This window comes from Rhinoderma darwinii, chromosome 3 (genome assembly GCF_050947455.1).
Source record: "Rhinoderma darwinii isolate aRhiDar2 chromosome 3, aRhiDar2.hap1, whole genome shotgun sequence".
Classification (NCBI taxonomy): domain Eukaryota; kingdom Metazoa; phylum Chordata; class Amphibia; order Anura; family Rhinodermatidae; genus Rhinoderma; species Rhinoderma darwinii.
The window spans coordinates 115,608,169-115,629,794 of NC_134689.1; the positions used below are offsets into that span (position 1 = coordinate 115,608,169).

General features: G+C 39.7%; 1 protein-coding gene across 7 annotated transcripts in view; it reads left to right on the forward strand.

The window, feature by feature from the left end:
- ABLIM3 (actin binding LIM protein family member 3) overlaps window positions 1-17,945 on the forward strand; it is a 169,945-nt gene extending 152,000 nt beyond the window's left edge. For 2 of the 7 annotated variants that reach the window (XM_075856589.1, XM_075856594.1), the window contains exons 13-19: window positions 1,310-1,423; window positions 1,948-2,012; window positions 2,237-2,369; window positions 3,198-3,227; window positions 5,843-5,901; window positions 9,396-9,456; window positions 9,890-10,116. In XM_075856589.1, the coding sequence (XP_075712704.1) occupies window positions 1,310-1,423; window positions 1,948-2,012; window positions 2,237-2,369; window positions 3,198-3,227; window positions 5,843-5,901; window positions 9,396-9,456; window positions 9,890-9,948 (521 nt within the window). In that variant the 3' untranslated portion in view covers window positions 9,949-10,116. Of the gene's footprint in view, window positions 1-1,309; window positions 1,424-1,947; window positions 2,013-2,236; window positions 2,370-3,197; window positions 3,228-5,842; window positions 5,902-9,395; window positions 9,457-9,889; window positions 10,117-12,971; window positions 13,053-15,425 lie in introns of those variants that run through there. The other 5 variants (XM_075856590.1, XM_075856593.1, XM_075856591.1 and 2 more) reach the window with 3 other exon arrangements.
- The last annotated feature ends 3,681 nt before the right edge of the window (window positions 17,946-21,626 follow it).

The following is a 21,626-nucleotide window of genomic DNA, read 5'->3' on the forward strand; positions in this document are numbered from 1 at the left end:
ATTGCTCCTTGTACTTCTTTACGCTGAAGATAGTTCTTAAAGGGTAACTAAACGTTCAATGTAGCGGTGTACGGGCTCAATAGAAAGTATATGGGCCCGTACTCCGCTACATCAGCTTTCCAGCTGAGTATAAACTAAGCGGCTCAGCGCTCACACGAGTACTTCTGACGCTTTGTTTTAGCGATTGGTGGGGGTCTCAGTGCTCAGACCCCCACCAATCAAAACTTCTGACATGTCAGAAGTTTGTTGAAGGTTTAGTTACCCTTTAATGACATTGGCTGTATGTTTGGGGCTGTTGTCCTGCTGCGGAATGAATTTGGAGCAAATCAGACGACTCCCTGATGGTATTGCATGATGGATAAGTATCTGCCTGTATTTCTCAGCACTAAGGACACCATTATTCCTGAACAAATCAACAACTCCATTTACTGAAATGCAGCCCCAAACTTGCAAGGAACCTCCACCATGCTCCACTGTTGCCAGCAGACACTCATTATTGTACTGCTCTCCAGCCTATAAACTGCCTTCTGTTACAGCCAAATATTTCAAATTTTGACTCATCAATACAAAGCACCTGTTACCATTTTTCTGCACCCCAGTTCCTATGTTTTTTTGCATAGTTGAGTCGCTTGGCCTTGTTTCCGAACGCAGTTTTAAGTCTCCTACACAGCTGTTTCTGTTACAGGTAAATGACTGTGTTTCAACCTACATCTGAAAATGATGATCATTATCACCTGTTTGGTATAATTGATTAATAATGCATCTGACTATAATCCTACAAAATCCATGACTCTGTGCAAGTATACCTAGAAGAATTGATTCCGTTTTGAAGGCAAAGGGTGGTCACACCAAATATTGATTTGACTTAGATTTCTCTTCTGTTAATTCACTTTGTATTTTGTTAATTGATAAAAAAAAATATTAATACTTCTATTTTTGAAAGCACTCTTACTTTGCAGCATTTTTCCACAACTGACAATCTTTTGCACAGTACCGTATATATAAATGTGTGTATATATATATATATATATATATGTGCTCCTTGTGAAAAAGCCTTATGCTGCCAGGAATGGTGAGAAGCACCTAAGCTGCTGACACAAAGAAGCTAGCAGCATACGCAGTGGACTGTAGGGCAGGGTGCCAATGGCTCCTTTACACCAACGATCATGTGTCCCACAGAGATCCCGCCCACTCATAAAACTTTAATAAGTTGATAAGTTTATTATTGTATTATGACATTATCTGAAGTTCAGCTGTTCAGCTCCATATGATTATTTACTGTGTTTTTTATTAGATGATCCCAATGAAGCAACGAAAAGCAAAACAAGTGATGATCTTATGCAGTCCTCAAAATATCTGTCTCCGTATTCTCCTGATCCTTATTATCAGTCCGAGCCCGAGTATTGGATGTATTCTCCAAAGAGTAAGCAACATTCATTTCCAGCATCTTACTAGAGGACCAAAAGTGCCCTGATAGCAATAGGTTTCATTATTATTCATTGGAATCCAATTGAGCCATCAATATGCTTTTAGAGAAGGGGACGAAACTGGAGAACCCTGAGGAAACCCACAAAAGCACTTGTGATTGAAGTAACGTCAGATTCATAAGTAACACATGGACATTTATCGTCTTGTACAACCAATCAATGTCCCAGTAATGTAATAGTAACAGTGTGAAAACTAGTACCGAGAGTAGTTTTTAGAGAATGTTCCAATGTATAATCCCCCATATTACAAAGGTCTTTCTATATATCTATAAATCTTTGTCTATAAATCTATGAATCATTGTAATGCCTGGAGCGCCTGTTAAATTTGTTGTGATAGGAACGGCTTGGCGCTGTGGTCACCCTACATGCTGTGTACTAGTCACAATTCACTCCATTGTTTTACAGCTTACAAAAACAAGTAAAACAAAGTGTATTTGACTCTTTCTCATTTGTCCTGCAGTGCCTCGAGCGCGGAGGTTTTCCTCAGGAGGAGAGGAGGATGGTTTTGATCGAAGTATGCACAAGGTATTGTTGGTTATCAATTCCAATAACTGCCCAGTTCACTGGGGGAGTGAAGGCACATGGGCAGTCTCTCTCTCTATTGAAATAAATTGGAGTTACAGAAATCTTTTGATTTACATAAGGGTAATGACATAACTGAGCTTTGTGGCAAGGCATATTTAATCTTGGGAACCCAGAACTGTCTGTGGATATAACGAAACCAAATATATCTTTTCTATATATTGTAGCTCCAGGGAGGGATTGGGAGAATGATCCTCAAGGAGGAAATGAAGGCTCGGTCATATATCGATCCCTGGACCCCTCCTCGAAGTTCGGCAGGCAGTAAAGAAGCTCTGCACAATGTTGGCTATGATAATGGATGTAAGAAAAAACTTACTTGAAGAATTATGTACATTTAGTAGTATTCAAAGAGTATCTGTTTGGATTTTGTTATTTTATTATACCACCTGAGCACATAACACTATACACAAGAAGGTATTTATATATAGATATACAAAGGTATACTTCATGGCCAAAGGGGGAGACACTGTTCTATTTAGTGCACTTCAACGGGTACATAAAATCCAGCATACAGCAGTGTAATCTTCATAGACATATATTAGCAGTAGACTGGATTGTACTGAAGAGCTTAGTGACTTCCAATGTGGCATCATATTTCTGTCCCTTGGTGCTGCCCATTCAGCTGTAACTGCTGTTAATGGGAGCTGGAAATGTCTAGGCCTATTGAAGCAACGTCCGCATAAGAAATGATCATTGTGATTTGTTTCCATGGCTGAGTAGCCATACACAGTGAGTAGTTATACACAAGTCTGAAACCACCACACACAATGCAAAGTGTTGGCGAAAATGGTTAAAAGCAAACAGTCACTGGACTATAGAGCAAATCAAGGTGCCAGGAGAACACTTACTGCCCAAATATATAGCGGCACTATAATGTACTAGTATTAAATAGTTAATGGTCTGCTCTTGTCTGTCATGATGTAGGCTTGGTAAGGAGCAGAGGAGAAATAAGAAGGGAACAGAGGCAGATCATGTGTAGGGAAAATATTTCATATATGATAGTAAGAGGAACATAATAGAAAGCCAACGGGAACATGATGTATCATTACTGTATGTTGTCTACAAACATCAGTGTGCATCTTCAGGAACAATGCAGTGGATAAATACAGCTCTCATTTGGTTTTACAGCTCCAAATAAGTGTTACCTCGCAGACAGTGGTAAGTACAATAACCCTCCTGAATTGAACACAGTTCTTTTTGCTCCTAAATACAGTGCATAAACACTGCTTATCCATATGAAATGTCTAAACCTAAAATAAAAAAGGTACATAAACTTAAATATCAGCGTACAACTAGTACCTGCGGCAACAATTCTTTCAAATCAAATCAGGAATTTCTATGTGTTTCTTTTAAACTCAGGTCCGTAAGCTTTATGACATCCAAAATACTGAAGTTACTGTAGTAATTCTGGATGGTGGCGAACATGTTTAACATTTTTCAATTAAAAAGGCCCCACATCACAATTTTTCTTTACATGTAGAGTATACCCCAGTAAAAGCTCCTGGTGTAAATGTTAGACATAGGCTGTGACGGACGTCTAACAGTGGCATCTGTCACCCTTAGACTAAAATGGGATATTTTTAATGTATACGTCATGAACTCTCGTGACCTTTTCATGACATAACCATTAAACGAATGGCATAATAGCGTATAGGTGACAGATGGCATCCATCACAGGCATCGGTCCAATTTGGCTACTATGGCATTCGTTATAAAAAGCTATTGAATACATATACGTTTAATGGATGCCTGTGATGTATGCAATACAGTGGTATATATCACCTCTAGGCTCCCATGTTAAAAAAAATGTAAAACCTTTCGGTATATGGTTTTTTTACGCCACCCTGCTAGATGGAACAGTGTAGACTTCTACGCTATTCCATATATATATATATATATATATATATATATATATATATATATATACAGTGAAGGAAATAAGTATTTGATCCCTTGCTGATTTTGTAAGTTTGACCACTGTCAAAGAAATGAACAGTCTAGAATTTTTAGGCTAGGTTAATTTTACCAGTGAGATATAGATTATATAAAAAAAAACAGAAAATCACATTGTCAAAATTATATATATTTATTTGCAATGTGCACAGAGAAATAAGTATTTGATCCCCTACCAACCATTAAGAGTTCAGCCTCCTCCAGACCAGTTACACGCTCCAAATCAACTTGGTGCCTGCATTAAAGACAGCTGTCTTAAATGGTCACCTGTATAAAAGACTCCTGTCCACAGACTCAATTATTCAGTCTGACTCTAACCTCTACAACATGGGCAAGACAAAAGAGCTTTCTAAGGATGTCAGGGACAAGATCATAGACCTGCACAAGGCTGGAATGGGCTCCAAAACCATAAGTAAGACGCTGGGTGAGAAGGAGACAACTGTTGGTGCAATAGTAAGAAAATGGAAGACATATAAAATGACTGTCAATCGACATCGATCTGGGGCTCCATGCAAAATCTCACCTCGTGGGGTATCCTTGATCCTGAGGAAGGTGGGAGCTCAACCGAAAACTACACGGGGGAACTTGTTAATGATCTCAAGGCAGCTGGGACCACAGTCACCAAGAAAACCATTGGTAACACATTACGCCGTAATAGATTAAAATCCTGCAGTGCCCGCAAGGTCCCCCTGCTCAAGAAGGCACATGTACAGGCCCATCTGAAGTGTGCAAATGAACATCTGGATGATTCTGAGAGTGATTGGGAGAAGGTGCTGTGGTCAGATGAGACTAAAAATGAGCTCTTTGGCATTAACTCAACTCGCCGTGTTTGGAGGAAGAGAAATGCTGCCTATGACCCAAAGAACACCGTCCCCACTGTCAAGCATGGAGGTGGAAACATTATGTTTTGGGGGTGTTTCTCTGCTAAGGGCACAGGACTACTTCACCGCATCAATGGGAGAATGGATGGAGCCATGTACCGTCAAATCCTGAGTGACAACCTCCTTCCCTCCACCGGGACATTAAAAATGGCTCGTGGCTGGGTCTTCCAGCACGACAATGACCCGAAACATACAGCCAAGGCAACAAAGGAGTGGCTCAAAAAGAAGCACCTTAAGGTCATGGAGTGGCCTAGCCAGTCTCCAGACCTTAATCCCATAGAAAACTTATGGAGGGAGCTGAAGATCCGAGTCGCCAAGCGACAGCCTCGAAATCTTAATGATTTACACATGATCTGCAAAGAGGAGTGGGCCAAAATTCCATCTAACATGTGTGCAAACCTCATCATCAACTATGAAAAACGTCTGACTGCTGTGCTTGCCAACAAGGGTTTTGCCAAAGGGAACAAATACTTATTTCTCTGTGCACAATGCAAATAAATATATATAATTTTGACAATGTGATTTTCTGTTTTTTTTTTTTATATAATCTATCTCTCACTGGTAAAATTAACCTAGCCTAAAAATTCTAGACTGTTCATGTCTTTGACAGTGGGCAAACTTACAAAATCAGCAAGGGGTCAAATACTTATTTCCTTCACTGTATATATAGATATAGATATATAGATATATATCTATATACATAGATATAAATATATATATATATATATATATATATATATATACAAACATAAGCCTGATGGAGGCCAAAAGAACACTCTGTTGGCCTCCATCGGGCTAAGGGAACCCTAAGGATAGCTTAGTATGTACGCCCAGGAGCTGTGCGAGATGTGAACTGGGCCTAAAACATAAATTTTTACATATTTTGAAAAACAAAACCCATTGTAATTATCTATTGAAACATTCTGTATATTTTTCCAGATCCCCTGATCTCTAAATCTGCTTCACTCCCTGCATACCGGAGGAATGGACTTCACAGGGTACAGTACAGTGTCTATTGGGAGAAGCAAATACCTGAAACTGACAGTGAGGCTTAGAAACAGTGGGGGAGATTTATCAATATTGTTGTAAAATACGACATTTTATAAGGTGACAAAAGAATGGTGCACGCAGAATGATAAATTTGACAAAACTCATTAAACATGTTAGACGCTTTTCTCTTCCTTATGCTACTACGTTGCCACCATACTTTAACACTTTCACTGCCGCGACAATGTTCTCAATTTTGACAAACACATATAAAACTATAAAATAAAACAATTTTACCCCTGTACACATATATTTTATGAAAATATACAGGATAGCTCATCAGTATATGATCGGTGGGGTCCGGCACCTGGAATCACATGATCAGCTGTTCTGGCTGCCTCTGGCACCATAAGCTATGCAGGGGTCGATGTTGGAAGCAGATGGCTCTGTTCACAGTATAACTGCCGTGCTGCAGTACTGCAACTCTGTCCCTTTTTACTTGAATAGGAGCAGAGCTGTAGTAACCCATAACCAGACAACCCCTTTAACATTTTGCAAAAAAATGCATACAAATTCATGTTTGTGGCTAGAAGTCTGATCAAAGCACAGCCTGGGACGCACAACAAATCCTCCAAATGAAAGTTCAAAATGTGCAGCATTTATTGCTGCTAATGCCTGTGTGTGCATGAACATATCTTTACAAAATTATCAAAACTGAAGAGATCAAACATCTATGAGTCGACAAGTGGACTGACTAGCCACAGGGGGTGATTAGATATGCATCTGCTCATCTTCTCACTGAGCATGGCAGATATTCGCCCGTGTTTGCCATCTTTAAATGAGCGCTGATCACTTGTCGATCAGCGCTCGTATGCTCTATACAAACAGAGCAAAAGTTAGCAGCACATCTCTCTATTTACACATGACAATCAGCCCATATCCTCCCTGTTTGGAAAGGCAGGGTGATAACACGACACACGTTTCCTTTTGCTCTCAGACTTTAAAAAAGGGCGTCTGTTAAATTTGGGAGCTATGATTCTGGGATTTAATATGATACCAGATCTAAGCTCTAGCCCTTATATTCTAGTCGCAGCACATGCTTAAAGTTATGAAGTACTACATATGCCATTGGTAGTGAAAAGGTTGAACCAATATTTTGCACCAAAATAAAATTGAAGCATTTTTTATTACTTCTCTTATAGCCACGCTATTTTTTCTCTTTAAAACTTTTGTGAACGGTGTCAAAAGTATCAAAAACATAATATAATTGTGGCACAATTTGTGGCAGAATGTTTTTTTTTTTTGCTTAGTAAATCTCCCCCACTATTTCTGTATGCATTAAGATAGGAAGGTATATACTCTTAGGGCTTGTCCACACGTAACAGAATTGCTTCAGAAAATTTCTACACTTTCTTTTACTTCATATTGAGAAAAAAGGAGGTTGTCCTTTAAAAAAAGGGGGCGGGTCAAAAAATGCTATAGGGGCAAACAAACTGACCCTGTTAAACCCTACCAGGTCACCCTGCCTAAAGAGAGCAACGCCCCTACTGAAGGAACGGCCCAGACCTCTAACCTATACCCTAGACGCCCTGCCCTGTTCATGGCCTATCCGATTTGATAGTCTGAGAATGGGTGGGGTGTAAACACACAGTGAGATTTGGTGTAATACCAATAGGTCAAAAAAAGAAGAAAAAAGCAGTGCAGTATTCAGATAAATAACATACTCTGGCCTATATTCCTCAAGGATGGAGAAGGTGTATTGTAAAAAGTAATAATATACACAAATACTACTGAGCTTGTCATCAGCACATCCATCACCATCCACAGTGAGGGATCTCCATCCTCATCTCTGGGCTATCTCCACTGGATATGATCAGACCTACCAGCGGTCTATGGCAGACTTGACATGGTGACAGGGGGAGTAGCAACATACAAATGACACAGACAAGTACTGAAGAGTTTTCTATTTTTCCTTGTTCACCTGTCAAATATATTGGGCAGCTTATACATTCTAACAGCTCCTTGATCCAGCTTTTCTGTCAGGTTTCACCAGTTATCCTGCTGACAATCTGTTTTTTTTATTATGTGGTTCCCTGATGGACCTGTCATTTTACCAGGGGAAACGCGTTGGAACTGTGTTTATTATCTGTACCTATTTGTTTCTGTTTTATGTGCATTACCCCCTTCTATGAGAGAAACATAAAGCCAATGAGATCTGGAATGTAGTATTTGTGTATATTATTACTTTTTACAATACACCTTTTCCATCCTTGAGGGATATAGGCCAGTATGTTATTTATCCGAATACTGCACTGCTGTTTTTTTTCTTCTTTTTTTTGACCTATTTGTATCACACCAAATCTCACTGTGTTTACACCCCACCCATTCTCTAGGGTATAGGTTAGAGGTTGGGGCCGTTCCTTCAGTAGGGGCGTTGCTCTCTATAGGCAGGGTGACCTGGTAGGGTTTAACAGGGTCAGTTTGTTTGCCCCTATAGCATTTTTTGACCCGCCCCCTTTTTTTAAAGGACAACCTCCTTTTTTATCAATATGAAGTAAAAGTGTACATTTTATTGTGTCAGTTTTTGATCACTCGGTTTTTTCTGTGACTATACGTTTTTCTTATATAACCGTTTGCTATTATCTGCGTTTTTTACTGCAGAAAATGGTGCGGATTTTGCTGCGGTTTTTTCAATGCTGGGAGATGTGACATGTCCTCTGAAAAACGCATCAATTCTGTCCACATTTCACAGCAGGAATTGACATGCTCCAGTACAAAAAATAGGCACCGCAGGTCAATTTCTGAACGGAAATTTTACGCAGCATGTGGATAAGATTTGTCAAATCTTACCCACTTTGCTGCTACTGTATTCTGCTGCGTATTTTCCGTCTGCAGTTCCCGGAGAGAAAATACGCAGCAATTCCGTTACATGTGGACAAACCCTTATCCATTATGTCTTGTCCAAACACAAAGCAGCAAAATTTCATGTATGACATGCAATTTTGGCTGTCATTTTGGAAACATTTTATTTATTTATGTTTGAAGAAAAGATACAAAGCCCCATTAGGGCCTGTTCACATAAGCGTTGCCCCTCCGTTGAGGGGTTCCGTCTGAGGTTTCCATCAGGTTAATCCCTCAGCGGAAAGGCAAACGGAAACCTCAGCTTCCGTTTCCCTCACCATTAACCTAGCTAATGGTTTCCGTCAGTCACGTTGTGACAAGGTTCCGTCGTTTTGACGGAATCAATAGCGCAGTCGACTGCACTATTGGTTCCATCAAGAACAACGGAACCCTGTCACAACGGTGACTGACGGAAACCATTAGCTAGGTTTCCGTCACCATTGAGTTCAATGGTGAGGGAAACAGAAGCGGAGGTTTCCATTTAATCTGACGGAACCCCTTGGCGGAAACGAACAGTGATGTGAACAGGCCCTTAAATGACACATTAATGGTATTATTGCAATTTACTGCAGCTCTCTATTTACCATGCATGTATGTTTTACAGCCACCCAGCGCTGAGCTTTTCCATTATGATAGTGCCAACGCTGTCAACTGGGGCATGAGAGGTAATTATCTTTTTATTTTATATGCTACATGCTTGAAGGCCTTTCTCATATGCATGAAGCAGAATAGACCTGACTGAGGTGATAGGAGGCTCATATCAGGACATATAGAAGATCATAATATCATATGGAGTTACATTATGGGGCAGATACCGGTTACAAAGGTAAAAGCTGTGTGTGCTATAATGCAGATAATACTGTAAACAGGGGTGATTGGTTCACGTTATAAATTATTACTCTTATGTTCATGAAAATGACTGAAAGCATCATCTCTGTGCCTGACAGAACAGCAATATGAACCTGTCATTATCTAAAGCATCCCAGTATATGTACGACTAAAGCCACCGCAATCGTACCAGTTCCCCATCTAGCATTAATCACTTGTATCTGCCTGTATGGTCAGCCATTTACCACATCTCACTCTTCTTTATTGCAGAGTACAAGGTGAGAAGACCTACAATTTCTTGGTGGATAGAACTCATACTATGGCAATAAGCCATTAATTATCACCTGATAGATGAATCTGCCATCATGTTCAACCGCCGTTCCATGGACCTTCTTCATTTTCTGAATGGAAATCAATACCATTTTAGCCACCCAGCTCAGTTTGCTTTGTGGCTGACCTGTACAGTGAATCTTGATCAGGAGGTTAAACATTTATTCAGTAAAGGATAGGATTATCTCTCCATGTTTATCTATCTATTTATTTATCTATCTACTAATACAAAGTTTTTCACGATGTGCAAATTATTATGCAACTTATTTTGTTGATCAAATATTGCTCTTTTTTTGGTCTTATGGAAATCGCTCAGCCAAATACGGTATATAAATCATAGAAGAATATTACAGCTATATATGTTTAAGAGGATTTCCACCCCAAAAGTAAAATTGGTCATTTACGTCCATATATACCAAAGGTGTTCAGTCAGGTTTTACAAATTTAGTCTGGTATACTAGCCATTGTTTTGATGACTAAAAACTTTTGGAGGCTGAACCTTAAAGAGGACCTGTCACTAGTTGAGTAATGCCCAATCTCCTAGCTAATCTAATAGGCGCTGTCACACTGATAATGCTAATGAAAATTGTGTCCCAAAAAGTTTATTATTTTGAAAGTTATGGGCTTTTTTCTAAATATGCAAATGAGGCTATACAAGACAAGTGGGTGTCAATACCAGCGATTCTCCTGAGGTGGAAAGAATGGGGATGATTTAAAATAGCCATATCTCGGGCTGTGGACCAACTAGAACAGTGGTTCTGGTGGCATATGAAAGATGAGATTCTAATCTTTTATATGGCACCACAGTTTTAGTTGTGAAACAACTGCAGGTATCACCATTTGAAAACTGTCAGGAATGGAAGCTGTATACTATATGATCAGGCCGTGTTGCTGGGCAGAGAATGGGAGAAGCTGTATGCTGATTGGACAGCATCATACAGAAAACATTACACCGCCCAGAGTGAAAAGAAAGAGTTACCTCCCATTTGGCAAGTATAGTCAAAGTATCATATTTAGAAAAATTCACATAACTTGACAAATAATAAACGTTCTTGAAAAATAATTACACTGTAGTTATCAGCATCATAGCGCCTATTACATTAGTTAGGAGATAGGGAATTAATAAACTAGTGACAGATCCTCTTTAACAAAGAGACTCAGGTATTGGCCACCGCACAGCCCCCTTATGTTTCACTGTATTATTGAGGTAAATTAATAAACAGTATGAATAAAGCTCCCCCTAGTGGTAGCATATAGGCAGTCAGAGGTTTATCATTTAATTATATTTCTATGTAGGTGATTAAGAATTTAATCATCACAGAATTTTTGCTCTCTGTAGAGTGTGGCTACATTCACATGAGTGTGACAGATTTACGCGTGTAAAAAATGTGCGTAAATCTGTCTGTGAGCATTGCATTTTGCATCAGTGTGCTTTGCGGGTGGCATGTGTTTTTCACGCACTCGCAAGCACTTTTTTCAATGTAATTGATGCATAAAACACGGACAGCACACGGATGTGCGTAAAAACGCACCAATATAGGACATGCAGTGAGTTTCACGCAACAGACACTCGCTACGTGAAAACTCACGCATGTGTGAATGGCCCCATTGAAATCAATGGGACCGTGTGCTGTGCGTTGTTTCTGTGTGTCCGTTGCGTGAAACTCACTGCTAATCGCCCATTGAAGTCAATAGTTGTGTGAAAACATTTGTGTGTTATCCTTGTTTCACGCATCAATTACATTGAAAAAAAAAAAAAGAAGTGCTTGCACGTGCGTGAAAAACACATGCCACACGCAAAGCAAACTGATGCAAAAACGAAACACACACAGACAGATTACGCTCGTGTGAATGTAGCCTAGTGTTTTTCCTATGTAAATTTATAGTGTATGGTATATTTGCTCTTGAGACTGATGCATTATCCAACGTATTATAGTTTTATAAAACGTTTAAACTTTTATTTTATATAACGGAGAATCTGGTCCTGACGTTAAAGGCTTTGTAAACCTTTGTAGGCTCTTTTTTATATATAAAATGTAAGTGTAATGTGATTAAAAAAGTTTTTCACATGTTTATTTATTAAAAATGTTCTTTACTTTCCGATGCAGCGTCTTTGTATGCACTATACATAGAAGTTGCATAGTGCTGCTGTCAGCCGAGCCCTAAGTCCAGCAGATTGACAGATTCGGCTTACATTGGCGCTATGTAGCTTCTTTGTATAATGCATACATAAAAGTTGCATCGCAAAACGTAAACTTTTTTTAATGAATGTCAATTTAAAAATGTTTTTACATTACACATACATTTCATATGAAAAAAAAAGGCTATAAAGGTGTACGCAAGGTTAACAGCACAAACCTATCACTTCTCCTTATTTGTCTGTATTATAAAACGCTTGTATTCACCATAAAAACACGATTCTAAAGCATATTTAGAACTTTGCGTTATGTCGTTCCTCTGTTATTTCTCCCTACATAGTCTAACACTGTGTAGATAAATTGCGGACACATTAATTTCTATGGCCTTATGCACATGATCGTGGTTTTTCACGAATCCGTGCTGGGGCCACAAATCCGGACCGCAAAAACTGTGAACAAGTCCTTTTACGGGCTGGATTTGCAGAGTCACACTAATACCGGGGAATTGTGGTGGATAGGTGATTCCTGATGACACAAAGATGCTCAACTAAGGATTTAAGGCAGTCCAATGGACCGCAACTCACCCATGGCTTTGTGGACCGCAAATCCAATGCAGTCGTGTGCATGAGGCATAAGAATTTTTGGGCGTTCTGCTTTCCTACTTCATATTTTGTTTTCCCTTCCAATTGCCAACCCTCCAAATGCTCAGGAGTGTTGTATGATTGCCCCCTGAATATTTTTTCACATTGTAATTTAGATTCAGCACATAAAAAAACACTCCAGAGTACCGATGTGTTCTATAATTTTATATCGTCAAAAGTGCAGACCTGCTGCTGGAAACCAATTCTTCTACTGTAAAAAAAACGGATCTCTTCTCACTACAGGTTTATCCATATGAATTGCTCTTGGTGACCACTAGAGGGAGGAGTAGACTACCCAAAGATGCAGACAGAACTCGACTGGAGGTGAGTTAGGCGAAGATCAGGACAAATGTCAGGATAAATTTATTACAGAGAATCATATGGTAATAGTTTTAAAATAATTTTAATTTCTTGTAAGACATTGAAAATACCAAAAAAAAGGCATGGCTTTTTTTATACGTTATATTTCCTAGAGACATTAGGAAATATAGGGGAGATCTTGTTCACAGTTTCTGCACTAATCTCAATGTTCAGCATGTTTTTTCCTGCATAATCAGTGTCAAATATGGACACATGGAGCAATTGTAAACTGTCAGCAGTGTGAAATAGATATTTCTGACGACAGCAGTTTCTAGCTATACCATAGTTGTGCTATACCATAGTGTATTTCCTCCACACTGTTCTGCCATATTGAAGCTCCTGGGCCCCAATGCAAAATCTGTAACACGACCCTCCCCCTCCCCTTATCTATAAAGTGTGATTTATACTTTGTGGCGGGTCCCAGGTGCGACTGCTACCTCTTTACCCACTACAGCTACACCCCTAACCATAGTGCTATATATCATATCCCCATAATGCAATGTCCCCATACTGCAGTGCAATGTACTGTTCCTTTACTGCAGAACAGTGCCATATAGTACATTGTCCCTTCACTATAATACCACATAAAAACCACATGTACCACATATTCCCCACATCACATGTTCACATTTTTCACACCATGCTGCCACATTAATGTCTCCATTTCTACAAAGCGTTTCCATATTATAGTGCCACATTAGACATTGTTCCCATAGTTTTATACCATACTGCATACTGCGCCATATCATAATACCATGTCATCTTCCTTTCTATCTTTATACCATAGTGTATTTTTTGCACAATGTTTTAAATCATATTTCTATAGTGATTCCATACAGTCCATAAAGGACGGTTTTCATATACCACACAGAGTACATAAAGAGCTCGCCTCCAGGCCGGTTAACCACCGACGTTACATTGGGAGGCCAGTGCTAGAATTTTTTTTTTACCAGCAATAACCGGTATTTTTGCATAATAAGACGAAGGCTAAAATTAGTTCCTATTTAAATTCTCCTCCTTCGTCAGGCAAGTTGACCCTAGGAACGTCAGCAGTGTTAGGACAAGGTCAAGTGTGGGATTGACGCTGGTGGGAAATACCAGTGAGAAAGGCAGTAGAGAGCCAGAGACACCCACATTCAGCACACTGTCTTTGCAGAGGTCAGAGAAGGAAGATACTGACTGAGTTAGGACCCCTTCACGTCCCATTATTTTCTTCCGCCGGAGGTATATGTCGAGACCACCGACAGAAGGCTGCAACTTATCCCAACGTATCTGCAGAGCGCTACCTGAAGGGTGGAGCACGGGGAACCCCTAGACTTCACTATTCATATATGGACCGTAATGTCAGGAGATACTCCAAGGTCAATATCCACAGGCAGAGCGCTACTATACCTGATGCTCTTCTCAGGGCTCCAGCCCTGGGGAAGCACACTGACGCATAAGATTAAAGTATACCTTTGACAAATGTAATAGGCTTCCATTTATTTTTTTTAAAAGGATACCTCAGGATAGAATAGCATAGTCTACTACACTGTTCCATCCTTAAAAAAAAAAGGTATACTGGTGTGTACCAGACCTAAGGAGGCCAAAAGAACACTTTTTTGGCCTCGTCTGGCTAATGGAGTCTATGGGCATGTTTAGCCTCTATGTCGGGGAACACAAAACCGGCACATGTAAATAATCCCTAAACCTGACTGGTATTTTTTTTGTGGAAAAGTGGCAACCCTAGTATCTTACAACAGACTTGTATGGCATTTTAGCTGGATCAGCCATAAAAATCTGATCAAACGGGTCTGGGATTGACCACTGAGACCCTCAACAGTCCAAATAACAGGGACACCTAGCCCCCCAATTTCTGGTGAGAGTTATATTCACCCAGTTGTTTCGTTAAGTCCCATTCACTTTATTGAACATGACTGCGCATGTGTGACCACTTTTCTTCTGATAATAGGGACTGGGCATACCTGGTTTCAGGATTGGAGAGGGTCCGAGTGTTTACACCCCCTCAACTCAAACTTTTATGGCATATATAGTCGATATGCCATGAAACTCTTCTTGGTATAACCTTAGATTTCTGCTCAATACTTATTAAAAATTTATCAACATGAGAGGACTCTGTGAAGGAAACCTAGAAATACTTTACTATACAAAAATGCAAAGAATTCCATTAAATGTATAGGGGGAGTTTAGAGGGAACCCCAGATCTGCACAGTGGGAGTACAAACATGAACGCTTTCCAAGATTCTATTCATATTCAGTATACAGGCACTACTTTGCTTTTTTTTTTTAGTACTCCACCCAGCAGTTTTTATGAATGTGTCTGTAATCTCTCCTCAGCGCCACCTATCACCTGAAGAGTTCTATCAAGTGTTTGGAATGACGATATCAGAGTTTGACCGCCTGGCACTGTGGAAAAGAAATGAGCTGAAGAAACATGCCAGGCTTTTCTAACTCACTCCACCATGTGCCTCAATATGTACACCTCTATAAATATATTTATAAATATATATATATAGAACTTATGTATAACTACTACACATAATATATATATTGTATTATAGGAAGATCTCCACGAGAATTTGCTTTATACCTTTCAGAGGTGATAGAGACTACAGCTTATTTCTATGCAATGCGTTGTAATCCCTTTCACTGCGGCCAAGGTTATTCTGTGGAGAGAGATATTTTCAACTCTTGGTTATATTTTTTAAATGCTGTTTTTTATTCGCCGCTGTTTTGGAGAGTTTTAAGACTTCAATGAACCTGCAACCTTAACATTCTTACAATGCATCTTCAAAACTCACTTGGTTTTGATCTCTCAAAATTCCCCTGTGGTAACTAAATGGCAGGTATGCCAAATGTACGCTGGCCATGTTAGCCAGAGCCCTCGCGGTGTCACTGCAGGTTGTTTCAGTACAAAGCCAAGTGCTGACTAATGTGCTGGAACTTGATGTGGCTTCTAGAAGTGACCTGCAAAATAGAAGCCGCCTTTACCTGCTCACGACATTCCTCTCTAGCTGTTTTTAGTTAGCGGTATACATTGTATGTAAAAGCAATATAGCTTACATTGTAAGGCAACTTCTGCCATACATTGCTTGCAGTAGAACCTAGAAGGCATCGCGTGACCTTTGGCAGATTCGAGTAACCCCCTTGTCACACAAGAGTTGCAGTCAGGTGGAGCATGTTGTGGTCACAAATGCAAACGGAAACAATATCTACCCTCGGCTGCTGAGAAATGGCTAAAGTCAAAATCTAAAGATCTATCAATATATTAGCAAGTGTTACGTTTAATTCACTCCTACAGAGGGCGATCCAATTCTGTTTTATCTAAATTTTCACAACAGTATAGCATTCTGCAGGGTAAAATATTTTAGACCACCAGTGCCATCTACCAGCTAATGTAATAAAGCAACGTAATAATGCTGGGAATGGCGAATGTTATTAAATCCTTTCTGTAAATTATGGCCTTCTACGTCATTTATTATCTTTATTCCTGGTGAAACTTTAACATCTATTATCTCTCTGTGACATGTTTACTACATGTTATAATGTGATCCAATTTTTACATTCACAGGCTCGTTTTTTAACAGTTCAAGATTTTTTAGCATTAGACGCAAAAGTCTTTTTATACACAGATTGTTTCTTCTCGTCCTTATTAAAAATTCTTATTAGTATGGAGTGTTATTTGTTTTTTTATTATACACCTCAAAAACTGAATTGTCAGGCCACTATCAATATACATAAAAGATGCCATATTATTGGGTGCACAAGTTAACCTGAGTCTTCACAGCCATTCAGAAGTGCCATAGGAGTCATGTGATTGGCTTTATCTGGTGACTTCAGACTTTAAAAGTAAAATAGTCCAAAAGGAACCGTCCCATGAGCCCTCAAGTTAGTTTATCAGTTCTTTACAAACAAATAAAATATATTTTAAAGAGGCATGCCAGCCTAAACAAAGACGGGTATTTAGTAATCAAATTTTGCAATGTAAAACTTCCCGCAAGTAACATGAACCAATTAATGTGCTTATAGCAAATCAATGAATATGGTCCATCCACCTTCTCCCATCCCCCGTCCTAGAAGTCAACTCCCCATGACTAAATTATGACACAGTTTACAATGAAAACTGTGAGAGCTTCATCTTCTTGTTTTATTACCCCCAACCGATGAAAGGGGATATGTTAGGAGCTACCTTGGAGCTTGCGGAGATGTTGCAGAATTGAAACATTGTTTCCCCAGTATTTCAAATAGCACAAAGCTGTCTGGCAGGTTTGTTCTAGTGACTGGTGGTGGCCTGGGTAACCTGTACAGCATGTGTTCACCTTTGAATACCATTTTACAGTTTACCGTTACTCAGTCCATGAGGTGGCGCCCTTCCCTTACAGCAGGGGCGGTAGTGTTTGTTATAGCACCCTGCGTGCTCCACAGGTATTCTCTGTGTGAAGTAGCTATTCCCTTTCTCCCACAGGCAGCAGTAAGGCTAAAATCCCCCAGTTTCTATTTTTTAAATGTATATATTATAACATAGTGTATTCATACAACATTCCTATGAGAATAGCGCAGGTTTACTTTCCCCCACAAAAAAAGGTTCCTCAATGATTCATTGCGAAATGAATGTCAGTAACAACCTGCAGTGACATCCTGACCGTACGCCAGACATGCCTTAGTCGGCCCTTAAAACAGCACGTCCCATGAGCCTCTTCTCATGTTTTCTTGAGAAACCCTAAGGCAAGGAAAACACTTGGACACAACTGCCAGTGCAGCAGAAGTTTTTCTCTCTGAAACATTTCTTATCTCTGTTTGCCTTGGATTTGGATTCCAAATTTGTTAACTATTAAAAAAAACAGTTGCCTCTATGAAGTCGCCTCTTTGTGTCTTTACTTACACACAGTCAAGTACTATACATCCATGCACATATGTGTTTTTCTACATGTATGTGCAACTATGAGACCCTGAGTATTTTTTTTTTTTTTTCGTTTTTGTCTGTTTTATCTGTGGTCCAAAAACAACAACCGCTAACATCAACAGTGTTTAAAATGAATAAAATCCCTCCTGCGGAGATTATGAAAGAGCAGCATTTCAAAGAAATATTGGATTTCATAGCAAAGCAGATCTGATGTCTTTTACTTTTGTCCTGCTGGGGATGTTATGTTGGCTTTCTGTAAAATATATTTAATGACATGATAGCAAGAAAGGATCAGTGCTAGATGGTGTCCCACTAAGTTCAGAATATTTTCCTTCTATTTTATCTTATTGTATATGACATATAGCATCATGACTTAAATATAAAAGTTTGCTTGGGTACTGATAGGGACACCATCTTCAAGCTAAGACAATGTCATGGTTAAAGGTAGCAATCCTTTAAATGGATTATTTGCTTAAAATTTTCTTACACTTTAACATCTTAAAAAAAAAATCAGCGGGAATTCGGGAGTCATGCCCTGAATTATTGGGTCCAGCAAGGACCTACATAATAAATAGGCAGCCCACCATGCCTTTTTTATGGAGCCCAGCTCATGCTAGCACTCTTTTTCTATGGACTGTCTAAACTTGCAGAGGGCTCCCTGGCTCACAATTACAGAAAGTGAGGTAGAAATGCCCAGAGAATCGGGCTGCCCTGTAGGGCAAGGTGGCAGGGGGTCACTTGGAATGTAAAATTCCCCATGCGGAATTCTAAGGGGGGGGGGGTATTCAAATAATATACTACTAGGGAATTGCTATTTAGGTAGTTCCATGTAGTTAACCTTAGTATTATTTTTGTAATTAGTATTTTGGAATAAAAATAATTGCATAACTAGTCTGATCACATGACATCTAATACCCATGGCTTATGCATTGTTAGTACTGCTGGTGTATTCACAGTAGGTGGTCCTGATATCACTGGTATTTTAAAAGCTGTTTTGCTTTTGTTTTGACTTTTACCTTAATGTTAGAGGTCATATTTATCTCTGCATACATTCATGAAAAAGCCAAAGCTTCAGGGTATACTATATTTTCATGTAAATGTGGGACACAATACCAAGTTCTAATCTACAAATGAACATATTTTGCCAACTAGGCTGTTTACAATTGTTAGCTAGCTAGAGGGACTTAAAATACACTCTACATGGTCAAAAGTATTGAGAGGCCCCTTCTAATAAAGGAGTTTGGACATTTTAGCCGTTTGCATTGTTTACAGGTGTATAAATACAAGAAAACAGACATGTAATACAGTCGTATTGTAGAACTCAGTGACTTTTAAAGAGACAGTCATAGCATGATGCCAAGTTTCCAAGTTAGTTCATCAAAGTTCTATTATGTCCAGATAGAGCTACTCCATCAACTCTAAGTGGTCTTAAGATCCTCTTATAACGTGGGCCATATAAACGAGTGCCGATCAATGAGACAGCTTGTTGATCGGCACTCGTTTGCTCCTTTCATAAGAAGCTAGTATGGGGGCGAGCGCTCATTACTATGATCGCTCGTCCCCACACATTTCTATCATGTCAGCAGCACATCTCCCAGTTTACACAGGGAGATGTGCTGCCGACAACGATAATATTTAATGCTACATAAACTATACAATCAGACGATGAACGATCGTTGCCCTGTTTGCACAGGGCAATGATCGGGAATGAGCATTCTGTGAAAGCTTGTTTCCCCGATAGTTGGCCAGTGTAAAAGGGCGTTTATTGTGAACTTCTAAAAGCAACAACATCACAAGAACTGTTTTCAGGAGCTTCATGAATTGGATTTCCATTGCCAAACAGCCACACGCCTGAGATCACCATGCATGTTGGCTGGAGTCGTGGTGAAGAACATTTACATTTAACTGGTTGGCCCGGAGATCACTTTCAGCCCAAATTTGTTATGTCAACTGTAAGGATTGGTGGAAGAATACTAAGGGTATCTTCACACGGCCTATTTACGGACGTAATTCGGGCGTTTTTGCCCCGAATTACGTCCGAAAATAGCGCCTCAATAGCGCTGACAAACATCTGCCCATTGAAAGCAATGGGCAGACGTTTGTCTGTTCACACGAGGCGTAATTTACGCGCCGTTGTCAAAAGACGGCGCGTAAATAGACGCCCGCGTCAAAGAAGTGACCTGTCACTTCTTTGGCCGTAATTGGAGCCGTTATTCATTGACTCCAATGAATAGCAGCGCCAATTACGCCCGTAATTGACGCGGCGTTCAAGCGCCTGCACATGCCGTTACGGCTGATCTTACGGGGATGTTTTCAGGCTGAAACATCCCCGTAATTTCAGCCGTTACGGACGCCCTCGTGTGAACATACCCTAATGGTCTGGGGCTGTCTTTCACATTTTGTGCTGAGCACCTTAAAGGAAGGGTGTCGTGAAAAAAAAATTTTTTATATCAATTTGCTTTTAATGTTTTATTAAAAAATGTTTTATTTATTTGTGTGTTTGTGTTTTACTTTTTTTTATTTTTTAACTTTTTCTTGTCTATGGGGGCTGCCATTTTTTTTCATCTCTGTATGTGTCGATTAACGACACATACAGACATAGAATACGGCACATACAGCCCCATAGTGAATGCGAACGGGACCCGCATGCGCCGCTCCCACACAGTCCAAATGGAAGGTCTTCGGCCGAGCGACGTCCGGCGCCATTTTCTTGTGGACCGGAAGCCGCGGCCGGACTGTAAGATGACTACTTACGGTCGCGGCTTCCGGACTTGTGTTCTAATGCAAGCACTTGGAGCGGAGGGAGCAGACGGAGCGGCAGCAGGAGCAGGTAAGTTATTTCTGTGTATGTACGTGTTTTACTGTGTGATTACTACTGTATGTAAACCTACTACACTGTGTGTTCGCTCAAAAAATGGCGACACACAGTGTAGGAGGTTTGAACGTTCAATCCCCTCCTTTCTCCTGGCACTAGCCAGGATAAGGGAGGGGGGATTCTGAGAGCTCACTAGAGCGAGTGTGTCTTTTCAAATTTTGCAGCATAAAGCAATGTGGTTGCTTTACCACATGCCAATGCTGCAATTTTGGGAATTGCTCCATCTAGTGACCAGCACTGGGAAATGTTATAAATTAGAATCTAATTTATAATATTTCCTGACTCGTGAAAAAATTAAAAAAATTAGAACAATGTTTAATCATTTATACACTAACTGTTTAACTAAAAAAAAAATAAAAAATTCTAGCGACACATTCCCTTTAACTCCAGGGAATTGATAGCTTAGTACCCCCAGCTGACAATGCCTTTGTATACGAAGGGTGGTCCAGACAGAATTGGTTTGCCAAGTTTGATGCAGATCGTTTGACTGTTTAGTATACAAGTGGTCTGTACAAAAACTTTGTAGCATCTAATTCAGTTTACAACTAGAATATTCCATACTGTACACAACATTAAACCATTGAATGTTCTCACCAGAAAATGAGATGATGTAGCCAGGAAGAAAAATTTGAGGATCTTTTTCAACACTGTGGATTGGAACTCTTGAATGGCTCTTGGAATCTGTATATTTTTTTCTAATTCTTTAAAAATTCTTATGTAATATACTATATCAAAGATTTCAGAATGACATTGATAGCCG